A 15,198-nucleotide genomic window follows, 5' to 3' on the forward strand; every position below is an offset into this window, starting at 1 on the left:
TCCTTTCCGTACTGGTTCCGTTCCCTTCACTTTCATCCTGTTCTTGTTTTATATCCTTTCCTTTCTTTTCCCTTTTATTCCCTCCTTATTTTTCTTATGCTTCTTGTTGTCCTGCTTCTTGGTCTACTTTTATATTTTCTATTTTATTTTCTTAACTTCGTTCTCTTCTTCTCCTTATGACTTAAGTTATCAACCGCATTTATCCCCTCTATTTCCTCCTTGTTTTCGTTTTTTTTTTGTTCTGGTCCTAATATATTTTCTTTTCCCTTTACTTCCTCTTCTTGTTTGTTTTTCATTGCCTTTGTCCTCCTCCTTTCAATCTCTTTTTCCTTATCTTTCCCTTCTCATTATTATTTCCTATCTAAATTTCGCTTTCCCATTGCCTATTCCCCTTTTCCCTTTTCAAATTTTAAAGAAGGAGAGAGCGAAGTAAACTCTTTTTTTTCGTTTGCCTTTTTTATTTTATTTTAATTTATTTTCCCTTTTCTTTTTCTTTTTGCTTCTCTTCTTGTTTTTATTTTTATTTATTTTTTTCTTGTAGTTTTTTTTTCTGCTTCTAATTTTTTTATTTTTTGTTTTCGTTTACTATTTCTTATTAATTTTCCCTTTCCTCATGTTTTTTTTTGTTTGCTGTTATGCTTTTATTAATATTTTTCGTTTTCTTCTTGTTTTCTTTAATTTTGTTTTAATTTTTCTTTTTCTTTTTTGCATTTTTCCTTTTCTTTTAGATTTTCTATTCTCTTTATTTTGATTGACATTAGAGCAAAATTACAACGTTTGTAAACGGTGGCTAATAGAAAATGTTTCTTAATTTCACCTCTTCATCAGCTAGCTTCTCGGAGCTGAGTATTGAACTCGAAACCTTCAACATTCATGCTTTATACCAGGGTAAAGGCAGAATGCCCGCAGCTCGCTGTGCAATTGGTCTCTAAGTGTTGTTACTCGTTTATTCACCATTTAGGTACGTACTAATTCTATATGCTTTTTAAACCTAATTGTGTGGAATAATTATAGACACGCTCTGAGAGCGTAGTAACATTGGGTTTATAGCATTGCTTTTATAAGCAGTATTTCCGCTGTTTTTATTTTTATTTTTCTATTATTTTTTGCTTCGTCCACCTTTTTATTCTCCTTACCTTCGTTCTTTTCCCTTCTCCTTTTCATTTTCGTTGTACTCCTTATTTTCTTCATCACCTTCTCCCCGCAATTCTCTTTTTTTTCTGAATCTTCATTTCTTCGTTCTCCTACCAAAATCGCATGACAAACTTTATTGATTGTTTTTTATTAGGATGTAAACAAATCGACACATCTTCTAAAAAATTTAGTAAAAAACATCGCGATATACTACAAACTCCTAAGAGAAACCAATATTATACTCCTTTGCGCCATCTTGTTTCACGAACCCACTGCTATCAAACTGCTCACACAATGCTTAAGCAAAATCTTATATGACAGGTGCACCCTTATTACGCTCATTCTTTGCTGTGCACTCACTAAACTCTCAACCTCAAAGTTACAACAAAACATTGCAGCTCGCGGCGTTGTTTGTATGACCAATTCATTTGAAGTGCACAAAGGCACACGCTTTAATTGCTTTTATGCCGCCACATATGTCCAGTTTTTCTGCAGCCCTTAAATGGCACGTTCGAGGTCAAAGAGCCCAGCATGACCTGTTAATTTAACACAACTTGTGCGAATTTTCTGTAGGCTGAGTTTTTATAGCACACAAAGGAAAATTTCAAGGATTTACCCTCAAATATTTTTGCTATTTTCACCACCAGCTCTCTAAGTAAACACTTCCCATCATCGCAGCGTACCTACATCATGACGGGCATTTCCATTGTTTTAATATTTGATTTATATTGTACATTTATTTAATATGAATTGCGTATATTTTACTGTTAAATAGCTTTCTTTTTTGTAGTACCTCCTCAGTGAATAAGCAAAATATTTGTTATGAGAGATGCTTTAACCAAATTTTTATTGGAGCGGCTCCAGTCTTTATATAATTTATTTTGTCTAGTCGCACCATAATTAAGTGCTCATATATAAGAACTTAACTTATGTTTTTTGCGTAGATAAGTCTTATTTTATTATGTGTCTATTTTTCTCACTTACCAGCTTGTGTTAACAACGGCAAAAATATGAATGCAGCCGCCACTGATACCGTCAACATATTGAGCCCTAATGGACTCGAAACTTTTCTAGTCATCTTGCAATATCCTGCAAAAAGAAAAAAAAAAAAAAAAACAAATGGAAAGTTAATACATTTGTTCAATTTTAGTATAGCTTATATAAATTATATAACATCTTCACAAAAGTTGTTCGAATTTGAACTACATACAGTGGCTCACAGCTTATTTCGTGCAACTACAGAAAAAAACTAGAGCTATATAGAAAGGAAACTAGTGACGGTGTCAAAAAAATTCAAATGCACAATTTTAATAAAAATATGCTTTTATTTGAACAAATACTTAATTTTCATGTGTTTACACGTTTGTGCTAATTATTTAATAAAAACTAAAATTATCTCAAAAACTAAGTTCACAACTTATTTCGTGCACTGCGCCCAGCCTTAGTTTAATACCTCGTTTCAGAGCTCCAAAATAAAAAATGAAGGCACCTGTATGGTATGGCGCTGGAAGTGTGATGGGTTTGGGCCTACTTGGCTGCCTCTGGAGTTGGCAAAATAACTTTCTTTGATGGCACAATGGACAAAAATTTGTATTTAACCTTACCAAAAGACAATTAATTTGTTGCAAATTGCCCCTTATTTAGGTGTACGTGGTCGATTTTGCAATAACCAAGACAAATACCCTTAACACATAACCAGGAATGTGCCGAGATCGAGCATGCATGGGTAATATGGAACTGTACACACCCCATGAATCCACTTCCACAATCTCTGGCCTTAAGTGTCATTCAAAATTTGTGGTAAATTTTTGAATCGACTACACGGCAAAGTCAGCTTAGTAAGATTAGCGATTTAAGAACTTCTCTTGTCGAAGAACCGCATAAGGTACCACCCGAAGCCGCTTAAAACCTAATTGTATCTATGGAAAATCATCTTGAAGATGTTATTTAACAAAAAAAAAATGGTCATACGAGGTATTAAACTAAATAAAAAGTAGTTTGTTCTAAGGCAGGGCGCGGTGCACGAAATAAGTTGTGACCTTAGTTTTTGAGATAATTTTAGTTTTTATTAAATAACTAGCACAAACGTGTAAACACATGAAAATTAAGTATTTGTTTAAATAAAAGCATATTTTTATTAAAATTGTGCATTTGAATTTTTTTGACAACGTCACTAGTTTTCTTTCTATATAGCTCTAGTTTTTATACTCAGTTGAGCAGAGCTCACAGAGTATATTAAGTTTGATTGGATAACGGTTGGTTGTACATATATAAAGGAATCGAGATAGATATAGACTTCCATATATCAAAATAATCAGGATCGAAAAAAAATTTGATTGAGCCATGTCCGTCCGTCCGTACGTCCGTCCGTCCGTCCGTTAACACGATAACTTGAGTAAATTTTGAGGTATCTTGATGAAATTTGGTATGTAGGTTCCTGAGCACTCATCTCAGATCGCTATTTAAAATGAACGATATCGGACTATAACCACGCCCACTTTTTCGATATCGAAAATTTCGAAAAACCGAAAAAGTGCGATAATTCATTACAAAAGACCGATAAAGCGACGAAACTTGGTAGATGAGTTGAAATTATGACGCAAAATAGAAAATTAGTAAAATCTTGGACAATGGGCGTGGCACCGCCCACTTTTAAAAGAAGGCAATTTAAAACGTTTGCAAGCTGTAATTTGGCAGTCGTTGAAGATATCATGATGAAATTTGGCAGGAACGTTACTCTTATTACTATATCTACGCTTAATAAAAATTAGCAAAATCGGAGAAGGACCACGCCCACTTTTAAAAAAAATTTTTTTTTAAAGTAAAATTTTAACAAAAAATTTAATATCTTTACAGTCTATAAGTAAATTATGTCAAGATTCAACTCCAGTAATGATATGGTGCAACAAAATACAAAAATAAAAGAAAATTTAAAAATGGGCGTGGCTCCGCCCTTTTTCATTTAATTTGTCTAGGATACTTTTAACGCCATAAGTCGAACAAAAATTAACCAATCCTTTTAAAATTTGGTAGGGGCATAGATTTTATGGCGTTAACTGTTTTCTGTGAAAATGGGCGAAATCGGTTGATGTCACGCCCAGTTTTTATACACAGTCGTCCGTCTGTCCTTCCGCATGGCCGTTAACACGATAACTTGAGCAAAAATCGATATATCTTTACTAAACTCAGTTCACGTACTTATCTGAACTCACTTTATCTTGGCATGAAAAATGAACGAAATCCGACTATGACCACGCCCACTTTTTCGATATCGAAAATTACGAAAAATGAAAAAAATGCCATAATTCTATACCAAATACGAAAAAAGGGATGAAATATGGTAAGGTAATTGGATTGCTTTATTGACGCGAAATATAACTTTAGAAAAAACTTTATAAAATGGTTGTGACACCTACCATATTAAGTAGAAGAAAATGAAAAAGTTCTGCAGGGCGAAATAAAAAACCCTTAAAATCTTGGCAGGTATTACATATATAAATAAATTAGCGGTATCCAACAGATGATGTTCTGGGTCACCCTGGTCCACATTTTGGTCGATATCTGGAAAACGCCTTCACATATACAACTACCACCACTCCCTTTTAAAACTCTCATTAATACCTTTAATTTGATACCCATATCGTACAAACTCATTCTAGAGTCACCCCTGGTCCACCTTTATGGCGATATTTCGAAAAGGCGAACACCTATAGAACGAAGACCCACTCCCTTTTAAAAATACTCATTAACACCTTTTATTTGATACCCATATCGTACAAACAAAGTCTAGAGTCACCCCTGGTCCAGAAAGGCCCACTCCCTCTTAAAATACTCATTCACTCCTTTCGTTTGATACCCATATTGCACAAACGAATTCTAGAGTCACCCCTGGCCCACCTTTATGGCGATATCTCGAAACGGCGTCCACCTATGGAACTAAGGATTACTCCCTTTTAAAATACTCATTAACACCTTTCATTTGATACCCATATCGTACAAACGCATTCTAGAGTCACACCTGGTCCATCTTTATGGCGATATCTCGAAAAGGCGTCCACCTATAGAACTAAGGCCCACTCCCTCTTAAAATACTCATTAACTCCTTTCGTTTGATACCCATATTGCCCAAACGAATTCTAGAGTTACCCCTGGTCCACCTTTATGGCGATATCTCGAAAAGGGGTCCACCTATAGAACTAAGCCCCACGCCCTTTTAAAATAATCATTAACACCTTTCATTTGATACCCATATCATACAAACAAATTCTAAAGTCACCCCTGGCCCACCTTTATGGCGATATCTCGAAAAGGCGAACACCTATAAAACGAAGGCCCACTCCCTTTTAAAAATACTCATTAACACCTTTAATTTGATACCCATATTGTACAAACAAAGTCTAGAGTCACCCCTGGTCCACCTTTATTGCGATACCTCGAAAATGCGTCCACCTATAGAACTAAGGCCCACTCCCTCTTAAAATACTCATTAACTCCTTTCGTTTGATACCCATATTGCACAAACGAATTCTAGAGTCACCCCTGGTCCACCTTTATGGCGATATCTCGAAAAGGGGTCCACCTATAGAACTAAGCCCCACGCCCTTTTAAAATAATCATTAACACCTTTCATTTGATACCCATATCATACAAACAAATTCTAAAGTCACCCCTGGTCCACCTTTATGGCGATATCTCGAAAAGGCGAACACCTATAAAACGAAGGCCCACTCCCTTTTAAAATGCTCATTAACACCTTTCATTTGATACCCATATCGTACAAACGCATTCTAGAGTCACCCCTGGTCCATCTTTACGGCGATTTCTCGAAAAGGCGTCCATCTATAGAACTTAGGTCCACGCCCTTTTAAAATACTCATTAATACCTTTCATTTGATACCCATATCGTACAAACGCATTCTAGAGTCAACCCTGATCCACCTTTATGACTATATCCCTAAATGGCGTCCACCTATAGAACTATGGCCCACTCCCTCATAAAATACTCTTTAATGCCTTTCATTTGATACACATGTCATACAAACACATTCCAGGGTTTTCCTCGGTTCATTTTCCTACATGGTTATTTTCCCTTATGTTGTCACCATAGCTCTCAACTGAGTATGTAATGTTCGGTTACACCTGAACTTAACCTTCCTTACTTGTTTTTTCTGTAGTTGCACGAAATAAGCTGTGAGCCACTGTACATATGTATATGTATGATTCGAGTATTACAATTGAGGCTGAGGGCACTGTGGTCGCTTTACGCTAGGTTAGCTTAGCTTTGAAACTTTGCCAGCACATTGACAAGTTTTACAGTATTCCATTAGAAATAATTTTCATGAGCTTTTTTACATCATATAGAATTTTCAGATCAAATGAGCCTTTTTGAAAGATCAAATACAAATTTTTTATAAAACAAATTAAAATTTTACTAAATCGAATGAAACTTTTTTCAAATCAAATTAAACTATTTTTTGGCTTATGATATCGGCGTGTTTTGAACCTTTGATGGTTTTGAACTTTTGATGAAATATGGCGTTATTGGAAAAAATTCTGATAGTCGTAACGAGAATTGTTAAAGAGCTAGTACAAATGCGTAGGGTTGACAAAATATCAACGACCATAATTTCAATTAACCTTATGACCACTTCTAATCACCATGAGCTCAATTTAAGTTATGGCCGTATGAAATGGATATGTGAATGAGTAGAACCATGCGGTAAGTATCTTTTGACGCGTACATGAAAAAGAAATCGTGAGTGTGGGCAATTAAGGAGATTGTTTGGTCTAAAAGTTAATATTCGATTATTTGACCTTCAACAGTTAACATCCGTGAATATATTAAGGCTGATTGACTTCATCAACATTTGTTGGCGCCTAACCGCCTTTTCGATTTTGGACGCTGTGTCTTCTCTTTCCTCTATCTATCTAGCTATCTTCATATCTGCATAAATCTCATACAGGCTATCTTATCTTTCCTCGACACAATCTATAGGCATGAAGAGCTTGTTGGCCGTGATTTTTCTTCGTTGAGAAAGGACATTACTTCAAAAAAATCCTTCACATTCTCTCAGTTATATCCGTCAACATTGACGTGGCTGCCAAGACGCGAGTGGGCACGCGTAGATAACACCTAGATCAACTAAAAAAATCGCAATTTTCAGAAAATGCGAAAAATTGACTGCCACCCCATATTGTAACTTTTATTTTTTTACAAAGTATTATCTCGCTGATTAGTATAGATATTAGTAGGTCGAGCACACAGCTGGGTAGGTATTGGACTGAGAAGCCCGGAGGTACTTGTAACTTTAAAATTCAAGACTTTTGTGTAAGGTTCCTATTGATCTAGGTGTGCGATATGTTAATGTGATATTATCATTAGGCCTCGATGCACTGCGACCTTTATTTAGATCTACTGTGCTTGACCTTTCTTTTAATGTATTTAAGTACTTCTTCAGGCTTTTTACTCCATATCACCACGAAGGAATTAAGCGTCACGCCCCCTAGATGGGGGAGTATCTGCGTTGCCAGTGCGATGGCTGTCTGACATACTGAAGATACTCATTGAGAATAAGCCTCTTAGTAGACGTTCTATACATCAAACTTCTAGTGCATTGAGTTCAGACTGAACGATGGTGGAGTAGCATGGCATTGATATCGATTTCGGCCCATAGATGCCAGCTCGGGGTTTTCCGCCATGTTAATTTAATAGATTGGAGATAATGTAAATTTCGCATTATTATACCTTTCATGAACATGAAATGGTATATCAACTTTGGTCCGATGTTTGTAACGTTGAGAAATATAGAAGATAGACTCACCATTAAGTCTACCGAATTGATCAGGGCGACGAACTGAGTTGATATAGCCATGTCCGTCTGTCCGTCCGTCTGTCTGTTTGAACGCAAACTAGTCCCTCAAATTTTGAGATATCACAATTAAATTTGACACAAGGATGCATTTTTGTATTATATTAGACATTTGTCGGATCCGGTAGGATCGGACCACTATAACATATATCTCCCATACAACCGATCGTTCAGATAAGACGATTTTGGTCATTTTTGTCGCAACTTCGAAAGTATAAATGTGAAACTCGGTGATATATATTCTAATATATCATAGAAGATATCCTGAAAAAATCACTTTGATCGCAGCTATATATAGTATATATCCGATACAACCGATCGTTCAGATAGAAAGATTTTTGGCAATTTCTCCCTTAATTTTCAATATAAAAATGTTAAGCTTGGTGATATTTGTTCTAACATATCAGAGACGATTTCATGGAAAAATCATTTCGATTGGAGCTATATATAATATATAGCCCATACAACCGATCGTTCAGATAGAAAGATTTTTGGCCATTTCTCTCTTAGTTTTTCAATATAAAAACGTGAACCTTGGTGATATATATTCTAATATATCATAGAAGATTTCCTGTAAAAATCATTTCGATCGGAGCTATATATAATATATATCCCATACAACCGATCGTTCAGATAAGGGGGTTTTTGCCTTTTTTTATATTTATCTTAAAATCGTTTTGGCATGTACATCTGTTCACTATATATTTCTTATCTTATACATCCTATTATTTGGAGATTACGAACAGGATAAGATTATTGCTCAGTCCCATTCATGAAAGGTATGCAGTCTTCGGCACAGCGGAAGACAGTCCCGTCCTTTCTTGTTTGTTTTTAGCTTTTGTTCATTCAACATCAACACTCGAGTGTATATGGAGCACGTATTGCACAGCCATATTATCGATGCATGCACCCAACAACTTAAATCAATGCTACAACAACAACAAAATTCACAACCCCCAAAACGTCATATCCGCTTCTAACTTTAACCAAGTATTAATAGTTATATCAATCTGAAGTTTTCTTGTGATATTTAAAAATTTTTTGAACTAAGATTTTTGCCTTCTGTTTATATTCGGCCTTAGATTTATAAATTTTAAATATTTAACGAGCTCGTGGCCATATACATATATATTCAAATTAAAACGAAGTCAAATTCTGAAGACTGTAAAAAAAACAAACATTGGTCTTGAGAATGACCTCAGCTTGAGGTCGAAATATCGACGAAAAGGAAATAAAATCCAATATATATACATATCGTTAGCTTAATGTGAAAATGTGCTAAGTCACTTTTTACGAATTTTACTGGAGACGAAAAAAACTGAATAATTTTTGAAATAACCTTTTATTTTCAAAACTGAGAATTAGGATACCTTAGTTGCAATACTTTTGAGTGTAGAAGCTTTGAAAAAAATAAATAAAAATCATGTATGCTAACCCAGCAGCTATCTTATGACTTAGCACAATTTCCTCACTCAAAACAAATGTTTTCTCCTGACTTAGCACTTTTTACTCAATATGTTTCCCATCACTCCTCCCCTTTAATTATTGAAATATAACACTAAAACTATATATTTCACAAAAAATACTATTTATTTCTCAAACTATTTCTAACTGTTGGCGGCCACCGTGGTGTGACGGTAGCGTTCTCCGCCTACTACACCGAATGCCCTGGGTTCATACCCCGGGCAAAGCAACATCAAAATTTTATAAATAAGGTTTTTCAATTAGAAGAATGTTTTTCTAAGCAGGGTCGCCCCTCGACAGTCTTTGGCAAGCACTCCGAGTGTATTTCTGCCATGAAAAGCTCTCAGTGAAAAGTTATCTGCTCCGAAGTTGCCGCTCAGAGTCGGCATAAAACAAGTAGGTCCCGTTCCGCCAATTTGTAGGAAAAATTAATAAAAAGAGCACAACTTAAATTGGAAGAGGAGCTCGACCTAACATCACTTCGGAGGTTATCGCTCCTTACATTTATTTATTTATTTATTTTATTTCTAACGGTTCTGATCTGGACTATTTTGCCGGATGGTGCGCAGACAATAACTTATTTTTAAATTCAAACAAATGCTGTGTTGTGTCTTATTCTATAAAGACAACTGCCACATACTTTATCTACAAACTAAATGCTAAATCTCTTAATCGTTGTCAACAGTGTAAACCTTGGGTGTAATTTTTGACTCAAAACTCTCTTTTTCTAGTCACATTGATTTCGTTGTTTCAAAATTTGTTGCAATGGTTGGGTTCAGTAGACGTAACACCAGTGACTTTAAGGACCCTATGACATTGAAGGCACTTTATATATTCTTGGTCAGAAGTGGTGTTGAATATTGCTCAATAATATGGAATCGTTTCTATGAATATAACTCCTATAAAATTGCGAAAGTTCAAAAATTGCTTTACGTATGCTTCACTGGCCAGACGGCCTCCCATCATATACCATTAGGCACAAATTGCTCGGTCTTCAGGTTTTGCATTACAGAAAAACTTTTATCTTACTCATGCTTGGCTATAATGTAATAAACTTTAGCACGAATTGCTCTGATTTATCTACTTTGTTCATTCCATATATTCCACTGCGTGATCTTCGGCATAATAGATTATTTATCGAAATAACTCATAAAACGACTTATGCTATGAATGAACCTATAACTAGGACTATACATCTAGCAAATCGATTCAGTAGTGTTATTAATTTTAATAACAGCTTATATAAGTTTAAGCTTGAATTGTTTTCTATTTTTAACTACTCTGTAAGGAAGCGTGTAGTTATCGACATGTAAGAATTGAGGTAGATTATAGTCAGCGCAAAGCATTTTTCATACACCAAAGACATGTCTCAATTGGGTAAATCCAATTTCAAGGGGTTGAATTCGCAACCCTCTCAAGGGGTTTCCAGCACATTATATAGCTTCTATAACGGAATTGTCAACTCACCTAACCGTGGCGCATTCTGTTTCGTTGACAACCGAGGCTCTGGCGACCACAAGTTCTTCACGGAATAGGGGGTGAGGAGGGCGGGATGGCCTATAAGGTTTAATGTGATCATATAAATCGTTCCCGAGATAGTCGAGCTAGTGGTACCTTAATAGTCCTTTGTTACCGGAACGTACCGGATCTATATCCGGCAAAGGGCCATCAACATCGGTAACCCTCCCCAAAGCCTTCGGGGAGTGTCTTTATCGTTAATACAACAACAACAACAAAGCATGTACTTTTAGACTGAATGAATTAAATAAATAAATAATATGCGCGCACAAAGAAATGACTAGTAATTCAGATTGATATTATTGACAGTTTGACTTAGCACATTTTTTTAACAGCTAACGACTTAGCACATTTACACATCATTGCCCACAGCACGTAAAAATTTAAAATTAAAATATTTTTTTTTGTGATCGTTGCATTTTGAATTCAGTTTTAAAACTGCATTAAAATACAATTTGTCAAAAAAAGTGACTTTGTACATTTTCACATTAAGCTAACGATATATATAAAATATATCCTGGTTTTAATCTGAATATATATGTATGTATATGGCCACGAGCTCGTTAAATATTTAAAATTTCTAAGGTTTTTGATTCAAAAAAAGTAAAGTAAAACCGAACGATCTCGGGAACGGCTCAACCGATTTAAATGAAATTTGGCACGGGGATAATGTATCACCTTCTAAGACTTTCTACCTAGGTGTTGCCACTCAGAATCTTTCACAAGGTTGCCACCTATTCGAAATTAAAAAAAATTTCACGAGATATGCCGATATGGGTATAAAACGAAAGGTATTTCACTCCGCATTACAATATGGATATTTTTGGGTAGAGTTGCCCAAAGCTCGTCCGCCCAGGTATTAAAACTTAAAATAGAATAGACTAGCTATCGCTGGTCTTTAAGATGGCATTCTGCTGTTAAATAGTCTTTTAGCAAATATTTAAATAAAATAAAAACCATTTAATTTCAAAACACCCTCAAAATCCATTCAACAACAATTTGTTCAATCAATGCCGTTAGGGGTTGGTTTTTGCACAATTACACACAGTCAATTAACTGCAAAAGCGTATTTAGCGAAATCAAATATCAAATAAATACTATTGGTGGTATGCAAAAAAAAATCCTTAATCCGTCAAATCAGGCACAATGGCAGTGTTTTGTAATAAAAATTTTAAAGCACAAAAGCAATGTAATGAATGAAATCGATCAAAATGTAAACAAGACGAATAAAAACAAACAAGAAAAGGGCAAAGGCAAAAATTTATAAAAAGGAAGTCATTGAAGGCAAAAGCATTCGGGGGATTCGCTTGGTCTTGCAGAATGCTCATATTGCACGGATTGTTTATATACTACGACAAAATATACAAGACTACGGGTGCGCCACATTGCGGTGTAATAGCACGCATCAGTAACAAAAATGAGAATATTGATTTTTAGAAATAACACGAGGAGTAATCTTGAGAAACAATTGGTCAATTTTAGCATGAGCAAAATGAGAGGAGTATCGTTAAAGCAGGGTTGCATTTTCATTTTCTACAACTACTTGCACGAAAATATGCAGGGGTGTGAGCATAACAGACATACGTTGCATGGGTTGCACGGAATTTTTGCATGTATTATGTTGTTGTGACTTTGCAATCCATAAATTTCGTTCGCCGTTTGCAAGAGGAAGCAAATACCCTATTTTAAAATCAAAACATATTTTAGGCCGCTTTAAGCGTATCAGACAAGCTTGTCAATAAGTGCGTTCCGGCATGCTTTCAAACCACCACATGAATGGTTTGATGATTGTGCAGAAATAAATGAATGGAAAAAAACAAGAACAAAAAAGTAAATAAAAAGCAAACATAATTCCCTCTACGAATGCGAAGTAAACCACAAGCAAAACTTTTTTTTTTGTGCTATGCTTTTGTTATTGTTTTGTTTTCATATTTTGTATACAAACAATTGGCACCAAAGTGGCAATAGAATTTGTAAGCAATTTGCTTAGGTTTAAATTGAGACAAGGCGTACGCATGCGTTTATGAAGTTCGAAGCTTAAGCAGACCGCTACGAGGGTGGATATTACTTTGGTAAAAAAATACACTTTGTAAGAGTTGATTCTTTTATTCTTAGTTTCACTTTTTGATGTGCAAACATCTTTGCTCGCATAATGGAAGAGTCCACTATGTAAGGGTAAGGAAGGTGTAACCGTAAGCGGCGTCTTTGGTAGTGGTATTCTGCAAGCGTAAGTGCAGTCTCTACACTGTAGCTCTAAATAGGAATAATGTACACAATAGAGCTGATATGACTGAAATCCGGCAGCAAATTAAGGCAAGGCAAGGAGTGTTATGAATTGTTTATCGAAGTTATAGCGATTTGCTATCGATGGGTTATAAGGGTGTTATCCATTTCCTATCGGCAACTTATCAAGTAACACATCCCCAGTGTATCAACAACGAGGTGTAGAACAGTTACCGATTGGTTATCGAAGTGCTATAAATTTGCTATCGATACCAAAAGTTATCAATAAGTTGCCGATTTTTAGCGACGCGTTATAGGTTTGTTATTGAGAAGTTATTGATTTATTATAGTAGTTATCGATTTATTACCAAAAAAGTTATCGATTATCTATAGAAAAGCTAACGATATACTATCACAAAGTTGTAGAAAAGATATCGATTTGTTACCGAAAAGTTATCGATTATCTATAGAAAAGCTAACGATATACTACTACAAAGTTGTAGAAAAGATACCGATTTGTTACCGAAATATTATCGATTATCTATAGAAAAGTTATCGATATGCTCTCACAAAATTGTAGAAAAGCTATCGATTTGTTATCGAAAATTTATCGAAAATTTATTTATAAGTTTGATATCGAAAAGCTATCAATTTAATAACGGAATGATTGTAAGATCATAAATGCAACCATGTCAACTAATTAATAGAATAAGCAAAAATACATCACTGTAAAGGAAGAAAAGAGAAGATGGTGGACTTCCGGTTCATTATTGGATTGACGACTGAATAATAAAGTATTAAGATAATTAATGCGGACGTTTCTGCTGTTTTATTAACCATCGAAGGTAGAAGTTACAAGATACCAGTGTGTTTTCGGCGCGTTATCGATCACGCATACGTAAAAAGTCTATATGAAACCGATAAGAAGTGGATGACTCGATGATAACAAGCCGAAACCAAACCTATAAGTCGAAAATAATTTCGCTATGACAAATATCTCAATAATCAAATTTCAAATCGTGTTCATGGCACGATCCATTTTTAATTCGTTCCCTTTATTTCCTTATATAGCCAATTCGCTTTACTCTCTCTTCCTAAATTATAATTATATGCATCCATAATAACAAGCACTATTCAGATTTTTAAAAAAGCCTAAAATGCGATGATTGTAATTGTAATCTCAGTTACCTTAACTACTTTAAAACCAATTCACAATTTAGATTTTTCCGAAAATATGATAAAAGCAGTAGGGGAATTCTCTTTGTCCTTCAATTTGCATGGTTTGAACGGATTATTTATATCCTACGACAGAATATGCAAGCCTCCGAAAGTACCCCATTGCGAAGTTATAGCATGCACCAGTACTAAGCGTCAAAAAATTGGCACATAAAATAACAAAACACGATGAAAAAATATGAAAACAATTACGTAATCTTTTTGTGAGCGAAATGGGCGAATTAAGAGGAGAACCGTTGAAGCAGGGTTGATTTACATTTCCAATCATTCGTTGTAAGAAAATATGCATAGGTTTGGGCATACTATAAATTGCAAGGACTGCATATAATTTTATGAGTATATTTTTTTGTTGTGACTTTACAATCCAAGCAATCTGGGCATTGTTTTCAATACAAAGCGAATCCACCTAATAAAAATCGATTGCTCGTATAATATACGATATATATTATATGCTAACGCTTGTCTCTAGTTTGAGTGCGTGCACTAATATATGTTTTCGTATAAATCAACAAAAACAAATTACCCGTAACTACTTCAACTCTTGAGAGTACCTCCTCATGCAGCCCCCTTTATTCGGTTATTAAAGGCAAACATCATCTTTATTGCCATATTCATGTGTGGGTGGGTGGAGCAAGCCTTTGCAATTTGCGTTTGCAATATTCTTTCTTTAATAAATTCCCAAGAGATGCAACACGTGACTAATATCAGATTACAAAAATGAGACTTGTCCTAAGTAACTATGAACAACGAATAT

At 35.1% G+C, this 15,198-nt stretch overlaps 1 protein-coding gene across 1 annotated transcript in view; it reads right to left on the reverse strand.

Moving 5' to 3' along the window:
• Positions 1 to 15,198, reverse strand: part of tnc (tenectin) — a 338,614-nt gene that overhangs the window by 152,948 nt on the left and 170,468 nt on the right. The window contains exon 2 of the mRNA XM_067761737.1: positions 2,119 to 2,223. Within this exon, the coding sequence (XP_067617838.1) occupies positions 2,119 to 2,212 (94 nt within the window). The 5' untranslated portion in view covers positions 2,213 to 2,223. The remainder of the gene's footprint in view (positions 1 to 2,118; positions 2,224 to 15,198) is intronic.

Source organism: Eurosta solidaginis, chromosome 1 (assembly GCF_040869045.1).
Source record: "Eurosta solidaginis isolate ZX-2024a chromosome 1, ASM4086904v1, whole genome shotgun sequence".
In the NCBI taxonomy this organism is placed as follows: Eukaryota; Metazoa; Arthropoda; class Insecta; order Diptera; family Tephritidae; genus Eurosta; species Eurosta solidaginis.